General features: G+C 43.4%; 2 protein-coding genes across 6 annotated transcripts in view; one reads left to right on the forward strand and one right to left on the reverse strand.

Moving 5' to 3' along the window:
• The window catches only part of LOC124151723 (DNA ligase 1-like), a 44,236-nt gene extending 38,154 nt beyond the window's left edge, over window positions 1-6,082 (forward strand). For all 5 annotated transcript variants that reach the window (XM_046524322.2, XM_046524324.2, XM_046524321.2 and 2 more), the window contains 2 exons: window positions 3,186-3,263; window positions 3,939-6,082. In XM_046524322.2, the coding sequence (XP_046380278.2) occupies window positions 3,186-3,263; window positions 3,939-4,114 (254 nt within the window). In that variant the 3' untranslated portion in view covers window positions 4,115-6,082. The remainder of the gene's footprint in view (window positions 1-3,185; window positions 3,264-3,938) is intronic.
• Window positions 6,083-8,580: 2,498 nt separating this feature from the next.
• Window positions 8,581-26,723, reverse strand: LOC124151691. Its single transcript, XM_048387089.1, has 7 exons — window positions 26,578-26,723; window positions 18,643-18,731; window positions 14,930-15,273; window positions 12,180-12,362; window positions 11,085-11,331; window positions 9,756-9,935; window positions 8,581-9,395 (listed from the first exon to the last, which is right to left on the reverse strand). The coding sequence occupies exons 2-7, from the start codon at window positions 18,710-18,712 to the stop codon at window positions 9,202-9,204; spliced, it is 1,218 nt and encodes a 405-aa protein (XP_048243046.1). The 5' UTR covers window positions 18,713-18,731; window positions 26,578-26,723; the 3' UTR covers window positions 8,581-9,201.
• Window positions 26,724-27,866: the final 1,143 nt, after the last annotated feature.

Genomic DNA, 27,866 nt, shown 5'->3' on the forward strand with positions numbered 1-27,866 from the left:
AGACAACACAGGCCGGGGATATGTTAGACTGCTCCTGCCAGTGACATGTGACAGACAACTCGGGGTGGGGATATGTTAGACTGCTCCTGGCAGTGACATGTGACAGACAACTCGGGGTGGGGATATGTCAGACTGCTCCTGCCAGTGACATGTGACAGACAACACAGGCCGGGGATATGTTAGACTGCTCCTGCCAGTGACATGTGACAGACAACTCGGGGTGGGGATATGTTAGACTACTCCTGCCAGTGACATGTGACAGACAACACAGGGTGGGGATATGTCAGACTGCTCCTGCCAGTGACATGTGACAGACAACACAGGGTGGGGATATGTTAGACTACTCCTGCTAGTGACATACAACACAGGCCGGGGATACGTCAGACTACTCCTGCCAGTGACATGTGACAGACAACACAGGGTGGGGATATGTCAGACTGCTCCTGCCAGTGACATGTGACAGACAACACAGGGTGGGGATATGTCAGTCTGCTCCTGCTAGTGACATACAACACAGGCCGGGGATACGTCAGACTACTCCTGCCAGTGACATATGACAGACAACACAGGGTGGGGATATGTCAGACTGCTCCTGCCAGTGACATGTGACAGACAACACAGGGTTTGGATATGTCAGACTGCTCCTGCCAGTGACATGTGACAGACAACACAGGGTGGGGATATGTCAGTCTGCTCCTGCTAGTGACATACAACACAGGCCGGGGATACGTCAGACTACTCCTGCCAGTGACATGTGACAGACAACACAGGGTGGGGATATGTCAGACTGCTCCTGCCAGTGACATGTGACAGACAACACAGGGTGGAGATATGTTAGACTGCTCCTGCCAGTGACATGTGACAGACAACACAGGGTGGGGATATGTTAGACTACTCCTGCTAGTGACATGTGACAGACAACACAGGCCGGGGATATGTCAGACTGCTCCTGCCAGTGACATGTGACAGACAACACAGGCCGGGGATATGTTAGACTGCTCCTGCCAGTGACATGTGACAGACAACTCGGGGTGGGGATATGTTAGACTGCTCCTGGCAGTGACATGTGACAGACAACTCGGGGTGGGGATATGTCAGACTGCTCCTGCCAGTGACATGTGACAGACAACACAGGCCGGGGATATGTTAGACTGCTCCTGCCAGTGACATGTGACAGACAACTCGGGGTGGGGATATGTTAGACTACTCCTGCCAGTGACATGTGACAGACAACACAGGGTGGGGATATGTCAGACTGCTCCTGCCAGTGACATGTGACATACAACACAGGCCGGGGATATGTTAGACTGCTTCTGCCAGTGACATGTGACAGACAACTCGGGGTGGGGATATGTTAGACTACTCCTGCCAGTGACATGTGACAGACAACACAGGGTGGGGATATGTCAGACTGCTCCTGCCAGTGACATGTGACAGACAACACAGGGTGGGGATATGTCAGTCTGCTCCTGCTAGTGACATACAACACAGGCCGGGGATACGTCAGACTACTCCTGCCAGTGACATGTGACAGACAACACAGGGTGGGGATATGTCAGACTGCTCCTGCCAGTGACATGTGACAGACAACACAGGCCGGGGATATGTTAGACTGCTCCTGCCAGTGACATGTGACAGACAACACAGGGTGGAGATATGTTAGACTGCTCCTGCCAGTGACATGTGACAGACAACACAGGGTGGGGATATGTTAGACTACTCCTGCTAGTGACATGTGACAGACAACACAGGCCGGGGATATGTCAGACTGCTCCTGCCAGTGACATGTGACAGACAACACAGGCCGGGGATATGTTAGACTGCTCCTGCCAGTGACATGTGACAGACAACTCGGGGTGGGGATATGTTAGACTGCTCCTGGCAGTGACATGTGACAGACAACTCGGGGTGGGGATATGTCAGACTGCTCCTGCCAGTGACATGTGACAGACAACACAGGCCGGGGATATGTTAGACTGCTCCTGCCAGTGACATGTGACAGACAACTCGTGGTGGGGATATGTTAGACTACTCCTGCCAGTGACATGTGACAGACAACACAGGGTGGGGATATGTCAGACTGCTCCTGCCAGTGACATGTGACATACAACACAGGCCGGGGATATGTTAGACTGCTTCTGCCAGTGACATGTGACAGACAACTCGGGGTGGGGATATGTTAGACTACTCCTGCCAGTGACATGTGACAGACAACACAGGGTGGGGATATGTCAGACTGCTCCTGCCAGTGACATGTGACAGACAACACAGGGTGGGGATATGTCAGTCTGCTCCTGCTAGTGACATACAACACAGGCCGGGGATACGTCAGACTACTCCTGCCAGTGACATGTGACAGACAACACAGGGTGGGGATATGTCAGACTGCTCCTGCCAGTGACATGTGACAGACAACACAGGGTGGGGATATGTCAGTCTGCTCCTGCTAGTGACATACAACACAGGCCGGGGATACGTCAGACTACTCCTGCCAGTGACATATGACAGACAACACAGGGTGGGGATATGTCAGACTGCTCCTGCCAGTGACATGTGACAGACAACACAGGGTTTGGATATATCAGACTGCTCCTGCCAGTGACATGTGACAGACAACACAGGGTGGGGATATGTCAGTCTGCTCCTGCTAGTGACATACAACACAGGCCGGGGATACGTCAGACTACTCCTGCCAGTGACATGTGACAGACAACACAGGGTGGGGATATGTCAGACTGCTCCTGCCAGTGACATGTGACAGACAACACAGGGTGGGGATATGTCAGACTGCTCCTGCCAGTGGCTTTTGACAGACAACTCAGGGTTTGGAAATGTCAGACAACTCCTGCCAGTGACATGTGACAGACAACACAGGGTGGGGATATGTCAGACTGCTCCTGCCAGTGACATGTGACAGACAACACAGGGTGGGGATATGTAAGACAACTCCTGCCAGTGACATGTGACAGACAACACAGGGTGGGGATATGTCAGACTGCTCCTGCCAGTGACATGTGACAGACTACACAGGGTGGGGATATGTCAGACAACTCCTGCCAGTGACATGTGACAGACAACACAGGGTGGGGCAGTGTGTGTTAGACATCTTGTATTTCCTACGGTAACATGACCATTTACAATAGTGGATATGTCGAGCCTCTGTAAGATTGTACACGATGTTGCAGGGAAAGTCAAGGAGAGGAAGACAGATGTCAAGGACATTGTGAGGGACGCCAAGAAGTTATTACAGACACCCAGTCGAGGTAAGGTCTCTCAACACGGTGGAAATTGTATTCGCGATGAGTGTCAAGTTGAAGATATTTTATGGTTGCTTCTTCTACTAATCAATCATTCCAATATTAATGCAGCTGAGATGCGATTGTATGTAGTGTTTCTTGAGTATCATCATATTAATATTGTGACTGTCCACTAAAGAGCAGGATCCGCTGATGGTGGATCAAATCTCAGATTCACCCTGGTTATGACCCTTAGTTTGCCATCGAGAATTTGTTATCCATAATATATATTTTGTGTTAACTTTGTCATCGTCCTATAACTGGAATATTGCTAAATGCAGCGTTAAAAAACAAACACTTCAGTATATAACTGAAAGATGGAACTAACAAAACCATCTTGATACAATTATTTTTAAAAATATTTTAAGGTTTGTAAACAAACCGGTCTTCATTTCCACCAAATAGTCCCACGCGATCACACGAAAGCGTGTATATGTTTTACAAAGCACAGAGAATGAGTGAGTATACTTTTACGCCGCTTTGGCAGTATTCCAGCAATATCACGGCCAGGGCCACCAAAAACAGGGTTCATACATTGTACCCATGTTGAGAATCGAACTCGGGTCTTCGTCGCGACGAGCTAACGCTTGAACAACTCGGCTGCCCCTACTCCCCAATAAAGCACATTGTCTTTCTTTGCAGAGTACGACCTATCGCTGAACGAATCTAGACTGACAACTCCAATTAGTCGCTCGACACATCTCAGCAGACGTCGGCCATCGCTCGACTCTCTGGAACTAGACGATGATGATGATGACGATGATATTTTCGAGCGTGCGAGACGAAAATACAACTTGGATGTAGACAGTCAACTTTAGATCACATTCGCAGCCTGGGGGTCTTTAGATTTGTCACACAACGACTTTAGCCGAATTGGTCTCACAACAGTGGATTCCAGTCCTGTGTATAGCTCATCCATCATCTCTCAGGAGACCTCAGTCAGATGTGATATATGTTGTATATCGGAAGATACCTTTGATGTAAATCGTTACTACTAGAACCTCGTCACGCCGAGGACCCGGGTTCGATTCCCGACATGGGTACAATGTGTGAAGCCCATTTCTGGTGTCCCCCGCCGTGATATTGCTGGAATATTGCTAAAAGCGGCGTAAAACCATACTCACTCACTCACTACTACTAGAACCTCGGTCAAATGTGTCATTTATAAGAATATTTCTGGGATATTTGTCGCTTATCGGAAACCCTGAATTAAATGTTGCATATGTCAGAAGACCGCTGTGATATATGTCATATAGCAGAAGAGTGAGTGAGTGAGTGAGTGAGTGAGTGAGTTGGGTTTAAGGCCGCTTTTAACAGTATTCCAGTAATATCGCGGCGTGTCAGTTTAATGTGGGAGGAAAGCCCGATATAGCAGAAGACACCAGCGATATATGTCATATATTAGGAGACACCAGTGATATATCGTTTATGGATGACACCAGTAATATATGTCTTATTTTAGGTGACACTAGTGATATATGTCTTATATAGAAGACCAGTGATGTATGTCCTATATCAGAAGACACCTGTGATATATGTCGTATATAGAAGACACCAGTGATATATGTCCTATATCCGAAGACACCAGTGATATATGCGGTATATCAGAAGACACCAGCGATATATGCTGTGTATTGAAAACAGCATTGATTTGTATCGAATATCAGAAGACACCAGTGATAAATATCGTATATCGCAGACCCTCCATCAAATGTATTTATCAGTATACCTCAATGAGACGTGTCACGTGTCGGAAGACCCGTTTGACTGAGCTATGTCTTAGGTAGGGAGAAGCAGCCCTAGATAGACGTGAAGGAGAAATCTATCCATCACAAATATGTTGGAGATTTCTCGTAATACGTTGATTCTTGCACAACAATAGTATTATATATTAAAAAATCAACAATGCAGTATTTCTGACCTCACCTTTGCGAGATATGTGGAATGGTTTGGGCTTTTCTATGTTTAATCTAAATAGCTATCTCACGCGGGTACGATAATGGAACACTCAATTAGCTATCTCACGTGGGGAGGGCAATAGAACATCTGAATAGCTATCTCACGCGGGGAGGATAATGGAACATCTTAACAGATGTCTCACGTGGAGAGTGTTATAGAACGTCTAAACAGCTATCTCACGCGGCGAGGGTAATTTATAAGAGATAACCTAATTACTTATCTCACACGGGGAGGGCAATAGACCATCAAAATAGCTATCTCACGCGTGGAGGGTAATGGAACATCTTAATAGCTATCCCACGCAGGGAGGGTAATAGAACATCTAAATAGTTATCTCACACGGGGAAGGTAATGAAACTTCTAAGATAGTTACCTCACTCAGTTGAGGTGACAGAACATCAAATAGATACCTCACACCGGGAAGATTTGAGCTGCGGAGACAGACATTGATGGATTGTCACGTAATTCAGTTACCAGTTATTAGTATAACGTATGAATATGCCTATTTTTCTTCAGCATTTACTTAAGGGTACTTCTCAGCGTTATTCTACTGACCACTGGGGATGGTCTTCCTTTCTAAACCCTTATATATTTTGTTGTCAGTAATTTACCCATGTATCGACTACTAAATCATAAGCCAAGGTACAGTATCAGACCTTGTTTCACGTCTTCTGACTGCATGCTGACTCTATGCTGACTGTACAGTCAGAGTTAGCTGTGGTCTCAAGTTCCATGTCACATTACACGTGTACAGAAAAAGTCACAACACTCATTTTATTTATTAGATTCTTATTTTGTATAAATGAAAATACATATATTTTCTTGAATGTCTTGGGTTTGAATCTTTTTTTTCACACGGGAAAATACTGATCGGTTAAACCGATATATTAACTGCAATCAAGAATCAACACATAAATCAAATGCAATGATATTTCTACTTGCATGTAGTTATTGATTATGTTGATTGCTTGACCCGGATTCCAATATAAACGAGGAAACTACTCCTCGCCATTCAATCTCGTATGCATTATGACAAGAAGCGCCGAGTTCGTTTAGCCCCGTTGCATGGCATTCTGGAAGCGTGGTACTTATGCCATGAAAGCGGGACCATGGAAATGTAACTCTATGACGTCACGAGTTGTCCCCCATCACAACGCAACCTAGTCTACCCGTCTAATAAATGGACCCAAGGAAAGATAACATTATGGTGAAGACAGCTGAACCGTTATCTACTCAAAGCTGGATATTAACAGATGTCTGCCCTGCCTATGAGGAAACTCGACCCGGCTGTTTTTAAACCTTCTACCTAGATACTGTCTTAACGTGTGTAGACCGCCTCCGTGGTCTAGTGGTAGAGCGTCCGCCCGGAGAGCGGAAGGTCCGGGGTTCGATCCCCGGCCGCGTCATACTAAAAGACGTTGAAAGATGGTACTTGTTGTTGCCCTGTCTGGCGCTCGGCATTAAGGGGCTAAAAAAGGACTGGGCGGCTCGGAGTCAGTATAATGTGTCTGAGTGGGGTATTCATGTTAAACTGCGGCATGGTATCTCAGTGAGCTAGCACTATAAATCGGCATCAGTCCGGACTAATACAAGCAGCCACACAAACACACACACGTACATGCACGTCGCTATATAAGTGCAATAATCTTGGACGCGACGTTAAACCCCATTTCACCTCACCTCGCCTTTAGTGTGTATTATTGAAGTATTCAAGCGGCAATAAGTCAATACTAATAATATTCCTTTGAGCGGAGACGTTAGTTTGTGGGTCCTTTAGGTTAGCCTGTTGCGTCCTTTAGGTAGGTTGTAAGTTGTTTTACGCCGCACTATTACAACAATATTCAAGGGACCAGTAAATAATCGGGACTTGGCAGACAAAGCGCTCGAGATCAACCAGTTTCCAAACCTGACCGCCCGATTCACCTTAGTCGCCTTTTACGAGATAACAGTTCAAGGGGGTACGGGTGGCTCAGTCGTCTAAGGCGACGCAATTCGCAGTGCAGAGTTGCTTCCCTTTGCAACGCCAGAAATATATGATCGTGGGTTCGGGTCTAAGTTCGCCACGATTATGTTTCTTGGTTTTGTCGTCACCAAACCCGTGCTCGGTATTACCAAAAAGGTAAACGTCTGAAATCTGCATCACTTCGGGCTTTCCTCCCAGATTACACGCTGTGATATAACTGGAAAACCAAACTCACTCACTCACTCACTCACAAGCAATAGAGGCAATGTTCTAAGCCGCGGCCACACAGTGTTCCAATAAGATGGAAAACATGAAACATTCTGAACCAAAGAAATGAGTGGATAAGGTTAACACGATCAAAACATTTCATGGCATCAGCATATTGTAGTCATGAAGAAAGGGGAGACTTATAGATCGGTTATTAAAATGATTAAAGTCAACCTGATGATCATTAATTGTGCATTTATTCAAACCCTTATCTACCCAGGACACCCGGAGCTGGCGGTGCGGGTGGTTCACGTGTGGGGGCTGCTGTTGTACTACGTCAACACGGGGACGATCGATGTGACCATGTGGGGTAACGAGGACGGAAATTCCCCCATATTGACTATATGTCACATGGACCTAGCCGGGTGGTTGTCGACCGCATCGGGTTGATTAACTTTTCATTGCCGCTGAGCTAATTTTACCATGTAAAACGTGCGGTGCTCATTGTTCACATAAGAGTGAGTGAGTATAGTTTTACGCCGCTTTTAAAAATATTCAATCAGTATCACGGCAGGGGACCCCAGAAATTGGCTTCACACATTGTACCCATATTTCGTTTTTTTTCTTATAATTTCGATTATTTTCTCGTTATTCCAATTATATTTAAACAAAAGAATTAACGAAAAGCCATCGAGGTAACGAAAATAAATATAATTTGAGAAAAAGAGAATCTCACCCGAGTGTCTTTTGATATCAAATATATCAACACGAGTTGATAAAAGTGGAAAAAATTCCGAGGTTTGCCGAGGATTTTTGCCACTTTTAATCAACGAGTGTTGATATATTTGATATCAAAAGACACGAGGGTGAGATTTTATTTATCGTCCAACATCATTCTTCCAACTTTTTCAGTTTGTAGACAGTAGTTAGCAGTGTCTTCAGAGTAAAAAGTACTGCTAACAGTTTCAGTAGCAGAGCCATTGGTGATGTCATTTGATTGTGACGTCATTGTAACCAGTGACGTCACAATGGTCTGCAAAGCATTGTGATGCAATTTCATTGCACCGATATCTGCAGTGTAGATATCGCTTGATCTCATCCAAGCGATATATCCTGTGGAAGCCAGTTTTGGATGATAAAAAAGATTAAACAATATCATATTCGAAATTTCATTTCTAAGAAAAAAAAATATACTCCAAAGCGGCAACACAAGATTTTCGTAAAACACGCAACAGGAGCACAACAATGGTATCTTTACAGCACGTTAGCGAACAAATTTGGAGGTGGTAAATACAAATTATTTTTCAGGACTATACAATTGTCGGTTCACGTAGTCATATGCTGACTCTATGAGACAATGTAACAGACAACCTCCACCGGTTTATACCACATATCGCAATGTACGGTGCTGATGCAAAGTCTTAACAAACATGTATATATATAGTGTTACCAAATCCCATGGCCACAAATGTGGCTCAACGAATATACCACAACCGATATAAGCTTGCCAACACTTGTCTTACCTTGAACCAGTCAACGAAACTTGCTTTTTAATATGATAAAAAGGCACACAGTTATCCAGCGCAAATTATGTATTATAGTCTGTAGTGGCGTAAACTCAGAAACTGATAAAAAGCATGCATGACGTCATTCGTGACGGCATCCGTAACGGCATCCACAACGCAACACTGAAGGAGTACCGGGCCTCTGGATCAGGCGCGTCATACAGCGAGTTCCCTCCCCATTACACATTCCGTCCTCGGCCAGCTTCTCCAACTAGGGTTTCACATACTTAGCAAAGGGAGACCTTTTGTCAACCACGCATTCACATGCCACTTTGATTGGCTGAGCGTACTTCTCCCACTCATCAGTGATGTAGTGCACGCCATCCTTGATGATTGACATGCACGTGTTCGGCTTCTTCCGCAACATCGTCATGTAGACTACAGTCTGGCGACACGACCCATGTGCTGGAACAAGATACAGGTTCAGATATAGGAGTGAGTATGGTTTTACGCCGGTTTTCGCAATATGCAAGCAATTTCAATTCGGGGGACACCAATAATGAACTGCACATATGCGGAATCGAACCAGAACTTTCGGCGTGATGAGTGAACGCTTTAACTATTAGGCTACCCCACCGCCCTCAGCTAGAGGAGTAAATGAGTTGGGTTTAACGCCGCTTTTAAGAGTATTCCAGTTATATCACGGCGTGTCAGCTGAATGGGGGAGGAAAGCCCAAAGTGATGCAGGTCTCAGATGTTTACCACTTCGGGGTGGGTGGGTGGGTTGGTGGCGGGGGGGGGGGGGGGGGGGGGTGTGGTTCTCACCTGTGCCTCCCAGGTGCAGACACCCCTTGTTGTCCGTGTTGCACCACACCTCATTGATGATCCTGGGGAAGCGTTCCGGCCCGAGGGTGGTGGTGTGGGCACAGGTGGAGCACATGTGGAGATAGCCGTCATTGGTCTGTGCACCCACATCTCGGCAGTACTCTACCGCCGTCGTTGAACCTACAAATCGCAGAGTGAATGAAGCAAATCAGTGAGCCAGCCAGAGCAGCAAGGACAAGGTAGGATAAGGACCCTTTGTAACTCACTGGAAATGTCTAGCTTGTGGAAAACTTTGAAATATTGGTCTGATAATTACCAGACCTGTTCAAGCAGCTGTCAACTAGATTTTTGTATTTCTTACACTTACAAGTTTTGGACTTTTGACATGGTCAAATACACAACTATGGCTAAAATGAGTGAAAGTGGCAGGTTTTAGAACTTGAAATGGAAATCTAAATATGAGCAAATTTGTGATCAAAGTTTAATCTTTCACCATAAATCTATATCGTTTTCTATGTACGCCTTTGAAATTCAGGTGGGGTCAAAGACTTGCTCATGTTCTAATATTAGAAAAACGCACAAATGAAAACATATAAAATCAGCCTTTTTGACACATTTTATCGGTATCTACATGTATGTATTAAGTGTGGCAATACATTGAGGCACAGTTGTTGATGAATAGTAATATTAGATGTACATGCTGAATAAGCTTCGGAAGTACAGATCAATATGTGTTGCAGCGATAAATGTTTTTGCTTCTCATCTTTAACGCTTAACAAACATGTTCTCAAACGTTTCATATTATGGATATTGTTGGTAGGCATCATTTATATGCATGAGTGAATTTGTGAGTTGGTGAATGGTCAGTTTTACAATGACATTATAGGCTATAATTAAAAAGCATTATTTTCTTGTTCAGTTGGATAAATAGAAAGCTTCTCCACAAGGCCAGTTCTTTTCCCCACTTTTTTCTTTAGGATGGTAAATGAAAACGATTCCTAATCCTAATCTAATCCTATCCCTATTCCTATCTTCATCCCTATCCCTAATCCTATCCCATCCCTATTCCTATCCTCATCCCTCTCCCTATTCCTAATCCTATCCCTATTCTGTCCCAATTCCTATCCTATCCCTATCCTATCCTCATCCCTCTCCCTATCCTCATCCCTATCCCTATTCCTATCCTCATCCCTCTCCCTATCCCTATCCCTATCCCTATCCTTATCCTTATCCCTATCCCTTTCCTTATTTTATTTCTGTTCCTGTTCTAAATTATTACTTGCATTGAAAAATCTTATCAAATTGAAGATCAAATAATGGAATACCCACCATCTGAGTCACGTCGAACTCGTTTCCTTTCTGGATAAATGACCTTCGCCGGAAGTACCTGCGCGAGTATGCGCAGTGGAATATCGACATTGATTTCACGCCATCTACCGGGATCAGACATGAGTCTTAGATTGGTTTGTTCCTGTTCCCCAGGACCTTGCAAGAGGGGATATTTCTTACTCTTCTCCCTCAGTGTTATCTCCCCTGTGTCCTTGACCGGCAGCTCCATCACCTCCTCGGGTGTCTTCTGCAAGGTGTGAGATATATTGTATGTATGTGTAGGTGTGAATAGTTAGTGTATGAGAAAAATTTCCAATCAAAGGAGTTCGTTGATCTGGAATTCGTACCTGAAGGGAGAGCGACCTATCCTGCACATGTATACAAAATCACAATGAAGGGGGGCGGTCGGGTAGCCTAGTGGTTTAAGCATTCGCTCATCACGCTGAAGACCCGGGTTCAATTCCCGACATGGGTACAATGTGTGAAGCCCAATTCTGGTGTCCCTCGCCGCGATATTGCTGGAATATTGCTAAAAGCGGCGTAAAACCTTACTCACTCACTCACAATGAAGGACACGATCATTAACGAATATATCTTATGCATTAGACTACATCAGATAAACAAAGAAACAAACTGAAATTTGAACAGACAGCACACTCCTACAATGTACAGTCTAAACTGCCGGGAAAAACAAATTATTCGTGTGAAATTTGGATTTTCAAAAAGAAATACAAACGTTATCAAACAGTAAGGCTGTAATCAGATACGAAACCCCAAGCAGTATGATCCCCGTATCAAATATATAACCATCGAATACCTATTTCTTGTTTGTTTTATTTTGAGCCAACATCAAACATCGGTGTGTGCTTTCTTTTGCCTGGTAATTTAGATGAAACAATTACGCACATTTCAGAAGAGAGCTACACTATACTGGTGTGTGGCACCTTCATCATAAGGGTCTAAATTTCTTTCAATAGAACTTTTGCATTCAATTTTGGTCTGTCTGTCTCAATAAGGGATGTAACATACTATTGTAAAAACGCTTAACATTGTCGGTTCAGTGTAGATTTCAGAACCCTCAACCTGAACACCCACCCCTAACTCTGTCCGATTGAGCAGCATCTGTAGCAACATGCTGGGCGTGGTGGCGGTAGTGGTATCAGGAATGCTCCGACTGTAGTACTGCCTGTAGGCCTCCTCCAAGCGGTCGAGTAGATCCCTCTTAGTCTTGGTGTAGTCCCACGCCCAGTCGTCAGGGTGATGATCAAAGTCCACGTCCTGCATTAACAAACATGGAGGCAATGAAGTTTCGCAACTGTTTCCTGCACTATAGGAAAAACCCATTTGTCCAGACCCTATTATTCCGAAAACTCCGCCTTCAAGACGATTATTTTTGGGAACGCTTCATAGGCATACATACAGAGAGATATTCCTCTCTAATCCTGACAACTCGACTGGGATTAACGAACTCTTACACCCGATGTTTGCGAGTCCTGCGGAAGAGCAAAGGCTAAGACACAAGCCATCAATAAAATCAAGTACTGTGTTTGTAACTCCGGTTTTGAGATACAGGAATGTTATGTTAATGTGTGTCTGTGTGTTTATGGTGCAAGTTAGAAGGGTGTTTATGGAATAGATAATATGTGAGAGTGAACTAGGTATACACAGTGCTATCAACATTCCACACTAAATTCAACATGTGCCGTTTACACCACACTTATGTTTAAACATAAGCGTCTTCAACAGGAGACGGTTATATATATTTAGTTACATAAGGAGCTCCCTAACAAAGGGTGTTACAAGCAACAAGTGCATGTATTTATCACTCACGTAAATGTTGGCATCATCTAATTACAACAAAAAATATTTTTGCATGTTTTATTCGACAATGCATTGAATGTTTCTCTCTCGAAGTGCTGCCTGGCAATACAATGCAGGCTTACACAGAGTTGAATGATAAACGAGGACCACCCAGGCAAATTTCAAGTACATGTTCATAATATCCAAGCCCTAGTTAAGCTTCATGAAATCAAACGCCGTAGATTTGTGCCAAGAGGAGCCCTTGAGATGATTGAGTTGGGTTTAACGCCACTTTGAACAGTGCACCAGTTATATCACAGCGTGTCAGCTTAATATTGGCGGAAAGCCCGAAAGCTCAGACGTTTATCACCTTGGTGAAACCCACAATCACTGTATGCTGCTGACAAACTCTTTTTCGTTTTCCCGGTTTATGATGAGGTCTTATTGCATTGGCACAACTGCTACGGACTTTAATTTGACAACGATGTATCATTTTGTTGTTTGCCTAATGAGACAAAATGAATGGGAAACTTTGTTTACAGTGCCATGGCATCACTGATTTTCGCTGTGGTCTGGTCAAGAAATGTATTAACAGTGACCTTTCTCACAGCTGCCGTATAGGAACTCAAACTGTTTGTTTTTGTTGATTCCTATACGATATTTAAGTTTCTGAATAATTGTGTTTGTTTGCCACACTCAGCAATATTCCAACTATATGACGGTGGTCTGTAAATAATCGAGTCTGAACCAGACAATCCAGTGATTGATATCATGACCATCGATCTACGCAATTGGGATACGATGACATGCATCAACAAAGTCAACGAGCCTGACCCCCAGATCCCGTTAGTCGCCTCTTACGACAGGCATAGTCGCCTTTTACGGCAAGTATGGGTTGCTGAAGACCTATTCTACCCCGGATCGTCAAGGGTCTTCTGAAAAGTTAAAACATATGTCAAACCTAAAACTCAGTTTGTATTCCATCAACGTATCAATTCTGACATGTTTCGACACATGCCCTGTTATGATTAATGGGTGAGTGAGTGAGTTTGGTTTAACGCCGCGTTGAGTGATGCAGGTCTCAGACATTTACCACCCACCATCACATCTGAGCCAAACTATATACAAAGGATGTACACTACACCCTCAACTGTTTGCACATAAGTACCGTCCATGCTCAAGGGTTGCATTTGAACCAATTGACAACGAGACAACCAGGTATTCTCTGGTGATAAAAATGGACAAAATTGGCTACCACCACCAAGTATCCCTAAAAGCCATCCAAGCGGACAAGGTGTCAAATATAGGTGATGGTTGTCCTTCCTTTGCCACTGTTAGCAGGGAAGAGAGAGCCACGAAAATGACCCTTCAACTGACACCACTAGGGAAATTGTTGATAAATAAATATGATTATGGATCATCCAGGCCTAAGCACACGTCACATAGTCAATACATTGGGCATCTCTTATGAGATAGTTGAGAACAACCTGAGGAATAAGTTGGTCAAGACAAAGGTTCCTGATCAAAAACGCTCCAGGCTTATCGTCTCTCCTGAGAATTTGCATCTTTTTGAAGCTGATCTTGTTGAGCAATTTCCAACCATTGGTGACCACTAGCAGCCACACACTAAACAACAGTCAAAGCAGAGGAAACGTTTAACGTCTTGTCCTCCGAAAAAGGGAAAGTCTGTTCCATCATTCCAAAGGAATCCAAAAGGATCATACCGGTGGACTACCTTATGTAATTAAATAATGGCCTATATTAATCTTATCGGCTGTGGAGGACCTTTTACATCACTAGGAGGAAGCCTTCTACGTCAGTGGGATCCAATCAATCCAGCTAGGAAGGTAGACGTCTGGGGATCTCGGAGAAGCAAAATTAGCAAAACCTCCATCTACGCAGTCCATCGTAGTAAGGCTAACCTATCTGCCACCCCTCGTAACTTGAACCCGTCAACACTGACCTACTCCCAGTACACACTTTGGAGACAAGACCTACATTATGTACGAAAATAAACAAAGTAAATAGATCACACAAAGACATACCTCATACATGTCGTTAAGTGACAACATGTTCGGGAAGTTCTCTTCCGCTTCATCATCTGACGTCGCCATGTAGTTTTTGACGTAGTTACCGCCGACGTCAGACAACACTTGCTTCAGTTCGTCATCGGAGAGATCGAGGCGTCGCATGTGAGTTTGTTGGCATGACAACGAACGGTTGACGATGGGTATAGGCGTAGGGCACTTCCCCGGTATGGGGCCTGTTATAATGTCCCTGTCGTGGTTGATGTTGTTGAACATGAAGCCGGAGACAGGTGTAGTGTGAGGAGACTTGTGAAGGGTTGGGACTGCATATTGCGTAGGGATCAGATACTGAAACGGGTTCCCTAGAAATAAGGAATAGTGCTGGTCATTAAATATGAGACGGTGTTTTACTGAACTGCCGGGGAAAACAAACTTGACAACCATGTTTGATGGTGGCTAAAATGAAACAAACAAGAAATAGTTATTTGATGGGGATGTATTTGAGGTGAGGTGAGGTGAAATGGGGTTTAACGTCGCGTCCAAGATTCTTGCACTTATATAGCGACGTGCATGTACGTGTGTGTTTGTGTGGCTGCTTGTACTAGTCCGGACTGATGCCGATTTATAGTGCTAGCCCACTGAGATACCATGCCGCAGTTTAACATGAATACCCCACTCAGACACAGTATACTGACTCCGAGCCGACTAATCCTTGTTTTAGACCTTAATGCCGAGCGCCAGACAGGGTAACAACAAGTACCATCTTTTAACGTCTTTTGGTATGACGCGGCCGGGGATCGAACCCCGGACCTTCCGCTCTGCGGGCGGACGCTCTACCACTAGACCACGGAGGCGGTCCGGGATGTATTTGACGTGTATCATAGTTGTGTTTAAGACCTACAGTTTGCAGTGTTTCGACGACCGTTTCCAGCTGATTACTTTTTGATAAGGTTTGTAACACTCAGGTTTTGTACACTCAAATTTTCGAGTGTATACTTTCGTTTGCCCGGCAGTTTATTAAATACCTATGTTATATCAGTTATTCAGTATGTAATATCACTAATTGTAGACATTAACAATGAATTTGGGATATCAATAATCGAATTATTGCTAATTTAATATGCATGTATTGATTACCTATTTATGTTTTGATTTAAATTAATTTTTGATATATCTAAATTCTCCTACTCCTAAATTCTACTAAATACAAGACGACCCAAAAAGGAAAGTAAGTATGCAATATGAAATATGAACTTCATTTACTGATTAGTTAAGAGTGAGTGAGTGAGGTGGGTTTAACGCCGCTTTTAACAATATTCTAGTTTTATCACGGCGTGTCAGCTTATATTGGTAGGAAAGGCAGAAGAGATGCAGGTCTCGGACGTTTACCACTTCGGTGAAACCCACGAGCACGGGTAAAAACCAAGAAACATAATCAGGACGAACCGTGATTCGAACGCATTTCATAGGTTTGTGGCATGGCAAAGGAACGTAAATCTGCACAGCGAATTGCGGCGACTTAGATTATCTGGACCATCCTTACCCCTATTTTAATTAAGAAAGATGGAGACATGTTCCACACATGAAAATATTAACTTTGTGATGTCACCCGATGAGATGAACTTGTTATTTGACAAGAAAACAAAATGGTCTAGTTAGTATGTAATTTCTTCAGAGGGGCGGTCGGGTAGCCTAGTGGTTAAAGCGTTCTCTCGTCACGCCGAAGACCCGGGTTCGATTCCTCACATGGGTACAATATGTGAAGCCCATTTCTGGTGTCCCCCGCTGTAATATTGCTGGAACACTGCTAAACGCGGCGTAAACCATACTCTCTCACTCACTCACTCACTCACTCACTCACTCACCCACTCACTAATTTATCGGTGAGCTTACATGGTTTGTCGGAAAATCATAATATCAATCAGTCAGATTCAAAGTAGTTCCCGGAAAATATATTATATCATCCAAGAGAAAAATAGATAAATATAGTACATCTTCAGACAAATAAACAATTCCATATTTAAATGCATAATAAGAGATAATATCTTTTTTAATACGATGGAATGGCTCGTGAAAGTTTAGATATTACTCCATGTACGAGAGTGATATTTGGTCCCATGCAAAATCAAAGGAATAGCACCAAAAGGCAACGGCATGATTTTTCGATATCACAAATTAGATTTTTAGATATCAATAATTGCTGAAAGTTCTTAATATTACAACATTTTATATAATCTTTGAAGCAAATTAATGACAGCAAAAAATATTTGATATCGTGTATTTGATTTTGACACGATCGAATCATTGATATCACTAAACTGATTATTTATATCATAAATTACAGATTGAAGTTTTCATAATCATGAATAATCTGTTAAAAGCAAAGTTCGTTATACAGTTGTATCATAGGCATGTGTTTATGAATTACTATCAACCTGTAATGATACCAGGTGTTCGTGAAAAGGTGAGCTGTGAAGATAGAATAGGTCTTCAGCAACCTATGCTTGCCGTAAAAGGCGACTATGCTTGTCGCAAGAGGGGTCTAACGGGATCGGGTGGTCAGGCTCGTTGACTTGGTTGATGCATGTCATCGTATCCCAATTGCGTTGATCGATACTCATGATGTCAATAAGTGGCTTGTCTTGTTCAGACTCGATTACTTACAGACCGCCGTCATATGGCTGAAATATTGCTGAGTGCGGCGTTATACAACACACACGCAAAACATCCGTCGCAAACACATGCAAAGGCACCTGAACCAACACGGGAACAATGGTACAAGTCAAATAAGGGGATTGAGTCGCTTCATAATCAGGCTGTCTCATAGAATGAGTGAGTGAGTGAGTGAGTGAGTGAGTGAGTGTGTTGGGTTTAACGCCGTTTTTAACATTATTCCAGTTATATCACGGCGTGTCAGCTTAATGTGGGAGGAAAGCCCGAAGTGATGCAGGTTTTAGACGTTTACCACTTCGGTGAAACCCACGAGCACGGGTATGGTGCTGACAAACCTAGAAACATAATCGGGGCGAACCGGGATTCGAACCCACAATCATAGGTTTCTGGCGTGCCCAAGGGACGCAACTCTGCACAGCGAATCGCGGCGCCTTAGACGACTGGGCCACCCGTGCCCCCCTGTCTCATAGAAACAAACAAACGTAAACGTGTGTACATTTAGACATATGTGTAGATATTTGTTCAGGCACCTGAATCTGCACCAATGCTTTGTACGTTCAGGAACGAGGCTTGTACGTGAGCCTCAGCCATTCAGGTACATTTGGCGTATTCTGGGGGCGGTGGGGTAGCCTAGTAGTTAAATTGTTCGCTTGTCACGCCGAAGACCCGAGTTCGATTCCCCTCATGGGAACAATGTGTGAAGGCCATTTCTGGTGTCCTCCGACATGATATTGCTCGAAAATTGTTAAAACGGCGTAAATATTGAAAGACCTATTTTACCCAAGATCTTCACCGGTCTTTTAATTAAAGAGATGAAGCACCATTCCAAATCTACCTTGCCTTTGACATAGTTGTGTATGAATAACATAATATATATGAACATGGTTTTACGCAGCTTTAGCAATATTCCAGAAAATATCACGGCGGGGAGAGAACACAAAATAGGTTTTACAAAGTGACCCATTTGAGGAATCGAACCCGGGTACTCGGCGAGACTAACTACTACCTCACCACGAGTTGTGTTTGAATACATTTTGCAAGTATCATGCACTACTTACCTGTGTTTGAAAGCTGAAACTTTGAGTATACGACGTAGAGGAAGACGAAACTTGTCAACGTGTCCATCATATTGGTCGACTGGAAACGCCTGCAGCAGAGAAACCCAGTTAGAGGTACACTTTGCACGGCCTGTCAACTGACGCGCTCTAATAAAGCGTCTACGTGCATGTGGGAAGACAGGGATCAATTCGGTAATTTACTTCTAAACAGCAACTGATTGGCCAGCTTTCCTTTGCGTCAGCGTAACAGAAACATATTAACTGAATACGTGACAAAAAGGAATTGCATTTTCTATTGACTCCAAATCATCGTTGACGACAATATGATAGTGAAACATTGCTGCATATGGTCCTGCCGTACTGTCAATCTTCAGTGTACCTGTCATTACTCTATCGGCCTTATCTTTCGTAATGCCTTGATATTTGCTTGGGGGTTAAGGCTGCACTAGACCACCTGTTGCGCTGGGACACGCCCCGTCGTCGGGCGACTAGAACTGCCTACAGCGTCGAGTGTGTCTTATCCACGAAATGTTGTTATAATGTGGGAGTATGACACAGCGAATTACAAGGATTAACCCTGTATCGAATTCCTACCTGGTGTATCGTCTCTATGAATCGGTAGGGGAAAGCAGACTTCCATGTGTTGATACACTGAAGTGTAAAAATAACTCACAATATACGTGTAGTCTGTCTGAACCGGGCTTCTATTTGAGGTGGTGGAAAATAGGGTTTAAAGTCGCATCCGAAATTAATGCACTTATATAGCGACGTACGCTTTTGTGTGTGTGTGTGTGTGTGTGTGAGAGAGAGAGAGAGAGAGAGAGAGAGAGAGAGAGAGAGAGAGAGAGAGAGAGAGAGAGAGAGCGAGCAAGAGAGAGAGATTGTGACATATTTATATATGTAACAGTTAATTAAGTAATTTGTTTTGAAATAGGTTTTTAGTTAATCACTTTGATACTTTGTTAATCTCCTGGTATACCATCAAAATGGATATAACTATGAATGTAGAGAGAGAGAGAGAGAGAGAGAGAGAGAGAGAGAGAGAGAGAGAGAGAGAGAGAGAGAGGGAGTTGGTTAGTGTGCTTGCACTAGATCAGACTCATGCCTGTTTCAGTCCACTGAGATACCACGCGGCAGTTCAAACTATGGACACCCCACAAAGACACATTATTACTGACTCCGAGCCTACCAGTCCTTGTTTTAGTCCCTCAATGCCGAGCGCCAGGCAGGGTAACAACAAGAGCCATCCTTTAACGTCTTTTGGTGATCGAACCATCGACCATCCGCCCTCCAGGCAGGCGCTTCATCCACAAGACAACAGAGGCGGTCCTTCTTTGGGACCGAAATTAGCTGTTTTAGACAGGCGTCGGGATTGGCGAGATTAAAGCAAAATTACAGAAATAGGACATAACTGATATTTATTAGAATGTAATTGTTGCAATAGTTAATTGTGGTCCTGCTTCGACAGGTGGTTACATTGTTCTATGGAATAAGGAAAACCAGTATTTTGACATACTAGTAACTGATATTTATTAGAATGTAATTGTTGCAATAATTAATTGTGGTCCTGCTTCGACAGGTGGTAACATTGTTCTATGGAATAAGGAAAACCAGTATGTTGACATAACTGATATTCATTAGAATGTAATTGTTGCAATAATTAGTTGTGATCCTGCTCCGACATATGGTTACACTGTTCTATGGAATAAGGAAAACCAGTAAGCTGATATGGCTTCACAGATTGATGAAGAGTTTAAGTGTCGAGGCACAACACACCACAGGACACATGAGGCTACTTATAGTGAGTGAGTGAGTTGGGTTGAACGCCGCTTTGAACAGCAATCCAGTTATACCACGGCGTGTCGGCTTAATATGGGAGGAAAGCCCGGAGTGATGCAGGTCTCAGACGTTTACCACTTCGGTGAAACCCACGAGCACGGGTATGGTGCTAACAAACCTAGAAACATAATCGGGACGAACCGGGATTCGAACGTATAATCATAGGTTTGTGACATGGCCAAGGAACGGAACTCTGCACAGAGAAATGCGGCGCCTTAGACAACTGGGCCACCCGTGCCCCCTTGGTACTTAGATGATGTTTAAGTTCAAAAACAAAGTAAGGATAAGAATTTATTGATAAACAACTTCTTTATTACAATTAAGAGCGACATTTATTTGTAATAAAGAAGTTGTTTATCCATAAATTCTTATCCTTACTTAGTACTCCAACTTCTAAATGCCTATCAAAGAAGTTCAAAAACAAAGTTCCGACTCCAATTAGCTTTTCCTTTCAAACTGCGGAAAACTCCAAGAAGTGGAAATGACGTTTCATTATGAGTTTGTGTAAAGAAAACACGATCTGCGAAACAAATTCAAGGTCTTAAGAAATTCAGTGCATTTTAAAATGCCAAGAACTGTTGATTTCAACTCTGCGCTTTAAGAAACTGTGATAGATATCCGAGACAGCCTTAGATACGATAAAATTACGAATGTATTTTTACACATTATCTTTATTCAACGTTAAGACAGGCTTGTATAAGTCTGGTGTGTGAATACAATCGTAGCTGATGTTTTGATCATACACTGTTCTCTCCAGTCGGTCCCGACAATAAAGTGTATAGCTGACTCCGATGTTGTGTGTAAGAAAAAATAAGATTTAGATTGTATAAACGTGTTCGTAATATCCGAGTGGGCACGGGTGGCCCAGTCGTCTAAGGCGCCGCGATTCGCTGTGCAGAGTTGCGTCTCTTGGGCACGCCAGAAACCTATGATTGTGGGTTCGAATCCCGGTTCGCCCCGATTGTCAGCACCATACCCGTGCTCGTGGGTTTCACCGAAGTGGTAAACGTCTGAGACCTGCATCACTTCGGGCTCTCCTCCCACATTAAGCTGACACGCCGCGATATAACTGGAATACTGTTAAAAGCGGCGTTAAACCAAACTCACTCACTCACTCACTCATTCGTAATACCCGAATCATAAGTATCAACAAACACGAAATATCTGCATTCAGTTCAATTCAATGATTCATTGATGCGTCAAAGCATGAAGTGAGTGAAGTCATATGGGCTAATATACTACTCAAAAGAAAAGAAAGGATCAGCAGATTTTTTCAAATTACTATTGTTAATATGTAATGGCATGAGAGATTAACTATAGTAATAGAAAATAATTGGGTGATCCTTAACTTCTTTTGAGTAGTATATATAATTTCATACGAGCCAGGAACCAGTTCTACACAGTGATTTAACGCTTTGGCCAACGTAAGTCTATATTAAGGTATAAGAGTTGCGACGTTCGTAGCGCTACGGCATTCGTAAGCCTTTGGGAAACTATTTAATTGCGATCGGCGGTGACACTGCGAACGCTTTGAGAAACGGGGCCCAAGCGAAGGTTAAAACGCTTCAAATTTATTAATTATCATTAACCATCATAATTTTCGCAGTACCAAAGATTAACGTGATTGCAACGGTTGACAAAATGAGGACGGCCTTACTAACGACTGGCCACTTAGCTCAAGGGGGGCTACTCTCATTTGCAATATGAAGTTCAAGGTCGTAAGTAACAGCAGTGAATGCTGTGATGATAGATGCTTCGACATTTTTCTGTTATTATTGATGCTCGAAAACTTCCACCCCACGATAATTTCATACGCAATCAAGATCAAAAGACCGATTTCAACTATTATTCGCGTGTCATGCTCTAGATCAATGTCTTCTGCAAAATATCACGGACTTGACAAATATCCAAGGAATATCGTCAATAATTCAGCAAATTTAGAAACGCGTGCATATTGTGTTGCTACATATCCTGTGTTTCTTTTTCGGGTGAAAACTAGAGAGTGTATCGGGAGAAGATAGAATCTGACTGGGAGTAAAGTAGACGTTGTGGACCTATGTACAGCATCATCCACACCCTATGAGAGTCAACTTCCCTCTCTTGGTATCCGGCACATCACTTAATTTGTCTGGGCATCCAATTTAGGAGCTCTTGAGTCATATCAATGTACGCAGCTGGTGCAAGTAAATTATTTTTACACCATTCGCCGAACACATTCCAATTCCTAAGAAAGCGAATACATAGTATAAGCCAAGGGGAAGGTGATTTCACCTCTGTGTTATTAAAAAAATATATAAAAAACTCCTGTTTCTAAAGCATTGAGTACGAGTGTAATTTTGAACATTGTCTGAACTCAACGTTGAGAAATAGTCTTGTATAAATGTGGTGTATGAATACAACAATCTTGGCCGATGTTTCCATCACACACGGTCCAGGTAATAACAGATCCGTGAAGATCCGGGGTAGAATAGGAGATCCGGGGTCTTCAGCAACCCATTCTTGCCGTAAAAGGTGACTATGCTTGTCGTAAGAGGCGACTAGCAGGATCGGGTAGTCAGGCTCGCTAAATTGGTTGAAAGCACGTCATCGATTCCAACTGCCTGGACCAATGGTCATGATATCAATCACTGGATTGTCTTGTCCAGACTCGATTATTTACAGACCGCCGTCATATAGCTGGAATATTGCTGAGTGCGGCGTAAAACAACAAACAAACAAACAAACCAGGCAATAACATGGGTAGCTGTCTCCTAAGTTGTTTGTAAGAAAAGATAAGATGTAAATTCTACAAACGTATTCATAATATCTGAACCGTAAATGTATTCAAACAAGAAAAATCTGCATTCACCTTCATAATATCAGCGTAGACGAGCCAAAGAGACACCTGGAGTGAGGACATACTGATATATGATGTCATACGACTGTTTCATTGCGTATATCTATTGACACGGTAGGATACGTATAGGGTATATTTGAGTATTAGGGCTGGGACGAGTCAAAATCTAATCCCCGGGTACCCACCCTGCTATTACCCGACCATACCCGGGTACCCGTTGTAGGTCTCGGGAGAAAGGTACAAACTGTCCGATTGGGAAAAGTTTGACCGTAGCCCTGGCAAAATATATTTAGATACAGGTATAAAACGATCTGGTCATGCATATGCACTGATGACTACGGCATGGAATTTTATCTTTTTTTCAAACATATAAAAGTCAGAAGGAATGCGTGTTAGCCAGAAAAAATGGGAACATAAGTGACTTGTAGTGTGACCATAGAGTTTTAGATAGGTTTTGTCATTAAACAATATATCACGTGACTAACCACGGGTCCGGGTAGTCCTATGGGTACCCGGGTCCTGCTCAGTACCAACCCTACCCGAGTACCCGAGTGACCCGTCCCAGCCCTATTGAGTATACAGAGAGGTATGGGGAATGTTCCTGTGCCGCAAACGACCCAAACAGTACCATTATGACATACCATATTTATAATCAAAGATATATTATGTCAACAAAAAGATTTGATTAACATTTTAATTCACATCAACTTACACTCATAAACATCTCGTTTTTTACATTTGTAGTTTTACCACTTGAAAACTTCTCACCAGATGAGACCATGTATGGACGATAATTATTTCGATGTTAAATATTTATACGATTGCCCGCCGTCTGTATACATGTTTATGGAGAGAGGGCATGGTAAGTCGTAATCCTTATCCGTTTTAATGTCAATAAAATATGTTTATAAACAGAACAGTACAATGAACACACAATGCAGTTAAGAAAGTGGTCAAATGTACCATATGTTATATTTGGGACAACACTTTCTTAATAAAGTACAGATTCTCGTAGTCTTGGAGGTTGAGTCTCATCCGGGATTCGAACCCACACTTCCAGAGGAGCCTCACTTCAGCAGTGTGGGTTCGAATCCCGGATGGGACTCAACCCCCAAAAGGTACGAGAATCTGTGAGGTGAGGCGAGGTGAAATGGGGTTTAACGTCGCGTCCAAGATTATTGCACTTATATATAGTAACGTGCATGTACGTGTGTGTGTTTGTGTGGCTGCTTGTACTAGTCCGGACTGATGCCGATTTATAGTGCTGGCCCATTGAGATACCATGCCGCAGTTTAACATGAATACCCCACTCAGACACAGTATAATGACTCCGAGCCGACCATTCCTTTTTTAGCCCCTTAATCCCGAGCGCCAGACAGGGTAACAACAAGTACCATCTTTTAACGTCTTTTGGTATGACGCGGCCGGGGATCGAACCCCGGACCTTCCGCTCTCCGGGCGGACGCTCTACCACTAGACCGCGGGGGCGGTCTCGTCTTTCTCCAAGCATAGCATTTGGAACCAATTCTACATCGGAGTCCCCATCGTTCCCATGGAGGCTGTCTACGAGTATCTGTACTTTACTCAGAAAGCGTTATCCCCAAAATAACATTTGTTACGAAACAGTACCATTTTGACCACCCGATCAGTCCCCCATCAGTAGCAGTAGCAGTACTTTACAACACAATACAGATCATAGAACCTTTTTGTTTTCGAGTGTGTGAATATTGATCAGTAATATACATACCCGAGTCGAATGTTAAGGAATATCCAACTTGGCCTTCAGATTAATCAACAACCGACACAATATTAGTACACAAAGTTTGATCAAAGACGTGCTTTTAAGGTGTAGCAGTACCACGGGGTATATGTGGTTTCATGTGTCCCGCGTTCGGTTTTATACCACAAGCCCGAAGTGATTTTATCTTGCCGACATGTTTTAATCTGAGATTGTAAAGGAAATTAAACAAATTGAAAATTGATAGACAACAGCTGTTCGATTGACCTGAGGTTAACTTGTAGTGTTACGTAACTTTCTTTGACTGGTAAACAGCGTGAAGGTTTTTTGCTTCGTAGCGGGTGCAAGAGGTTTATCCACGTGCAGCCGTTTGTCACCGTGGCGCCCCCGCTCAGAAATTGACTTCCCAACATCGTATTTTTATCAAGATGGCGTGAACCAATCAGATCTCGAAATTCTGACACAGAGGTAACCTCTGTTGTAGACGTCGTTTGTACAGCGAGTGTGTGAGAGAGTACGGGTCTACGCCACTCTTAGCAATAGTCCAGCAATATCACGGCGGGGACCCCAGAAATGGGCTTCACACATTGTACCCATGTCGGAATCGAACCCAGGCCTTCGGCGTGACGAGTTAACGCTTTAACAACTAGGCTACCCCACCGCCCCTGTTTGTACAGTACAAAATACATATTTCTTTTATTGTTTACCGAGATGTGTGGTGAGTAACATGGAATGGTGTGTGTGTGTGTGTGTCTGTGTGTGTGTGTGTGTGTGTGTCTGTGTGTGTGTGTGTGTGTGTGTGTGTGTGTGTGTGTGTGTGTGTGTGTGTGTGTGTGTGTTAGTGTGTTGGTGTGTGTGTGTATGTGTGTGTGTGTGTGTTAGTGTTAGTGTGTGTGTGTGTGTGTGTGTTAGTTCGTGTTAGTGTGTGTGTTAGTGTGTTAGTGTGTGTGTGTGTGTGTGTGTGTGTGTGTGTGTGTGTGTGTGTGTGTGTGTGTGTGTGTGTGTGTGTGTGTGTATGTGTGTGTGTGTGTGTGTGTGTGTGTGTGTGCTTTTACTAGTCCGGACTAAGGCCAGATTTGTAACGCTAGCCCACTGAGATGACATGCCGAATTTAACATGGATTCTCCCCAGCCCCAGCCCCAGCCCCAGCCCCACCCACTCTTCAACAAAGTACACCGAGCCAGCTTTGTTTTATCCCCCATATGCCGTGCTCCAGCAGGGCAACGACTGCCATCTTTAGCGTTTTTTGCTATGCAGCGGCCAGGTGATTGAACCACAGACCCTCCCCTCTCCGGGCAGACAAAAAAATATTTATGAAAATGAACGCAAGGAATATAGAAATACTTCTATGAAGTGTACGTAAATAGTTAATGTCTACATGGGAAGAAAAAACATGTACTTCTCTCAGCTATTGACAGAAAACATTTTCACTGAAACAACCCACCAATTCATAGTTGAACATTGTGTCATCTGGACAAGTCTCATCGCAAAAGAAGCAATGTAATAAGATTTATATACCTACCCCGGCCTGTCTCTGTCTGCGTTAATGTGGGCTGCCTTACCCCATGGCGAGTTGACCTGTTGCCGTTGCCCACATCTCAGTGAGGGAGAGGCCACCACAGCTCTCCGACACACCGGCTCACCTGGTGACAGACGAGGCGTGTATTGCTGATAGGACTCGATATAAATACCTGTATGGTTGTACATATTGACAGCTGGGTGACAGGGTCTAACTACAATGATATAAATACCTGTCTGGTTGTACGTATTGACAGCTGGGTGATAGGGTCTGACTACATTGATACAAATACCTCTCTGGTTGTACATATAGACAGCTGGGTTACAGGGTCTAACTACATTGATACAAATACCTGCCGGTTGTACGTATTGACAGCTGGGTGACAGGGTCTGACTACATTGATACAAATACCTGTCTGGTTGTACATATAGACAGCTGGGTGACAGGGTCTGACTACATTGATACAAATACCTGTCTGGTTGTACTTAGAGACAGCTGGTGATAGGGTCTGACTACATTGATACAAATAACTGTCTGGTTGTACGTATTGAGAGCTGGGTGACAGGGTCTGACTACATTGATATAAATACCTGTCTTGTTGTACGTATAGACAGCTGGGTGATAGGGTCTAACTACATTGATACAAATACCTGTCTGGTTGTACATATAGACAGCTGGGTGATAGGGTCTGACTACATTGATACAAATACCTGTCTGGTTGTGCATATAGACAGCTGGGTGATAGGGTCTGACTACATTGATACAAATACCTGTCTGGTTGTACATATAGACAGCTGGGTAATAGGGTCTAACTACATTGATACAAATACCTGTCTGGTTGTGCATATAGACAGCTGGGTGACAGGGTCTGACTACAATGATACAAATACCTGTCTGGTTGTACATATAGACAGCTGGGTGACAGGGTCTGACTACATTGATATAAATACCTGTCTGGTTGTACGTATAGACAGCTGGGGGATAGGGTCTGACTACATTGATGTAAGTGAGAGAGTTGGGTTTTAGGCCGCTTTTGACAGTATTCCAGTTATATCACGGCGTACATTGATATAAATTCCTGTATGGTTGTACATATAGACAGCTGGGTGACAGGGTCTGACTACATTGATACAAATACCTGTCTGGTTGTACATATAGACAGCTGGGTGACAGGGTCTGACTACATTGATACAAATACCTGTCTGGTTGTACATATAGACTGCTGGGTGACAGGGTCTGACTACATTGATACAAATACCTGTCTGGTTGTACATATAGACAGCTGGGTGATA

Source organism: Haliotis rufescens, unplaced genomic scaffold (genome assembly GCF_023055435.1).
Source record: "Haliotis rufescens isolate VD_foot unplaced genomic scaffold, xgHalRufe1.0.p SCAF_64, whole genome shotgun sequence".
Taxonomy (NCBI): domain Eukaryota; kingdom Metazoa; phylum Mollusca; class Gastropoda; order Lepetellida; family Haliotidae; genus Haliotis; species Haliotis rufescens.

Coding starts and splice junctions, on each gene's coding strand:
- LOC124151691 (XM_048387089.1), bottom strand. CDS start 18,712: ATGATGGACACGTTGACAAGTTTCGTCTTCCTCTACGTCGTATACTCA. Junction 12,363..14,929: donor CACTTAACGACATGTATGAG/GTATGTCTTTGT, acceptor TTGTTAATGCAG/GACGTGGACTTTGATCATCA. Junction 9,936..11,084: donor AGTTCGACGTGACTCAGATG/GTGGGTATTCCA, acceptor TGCGATTTGTAG/GTTCAACGACGGCGGTAGAG.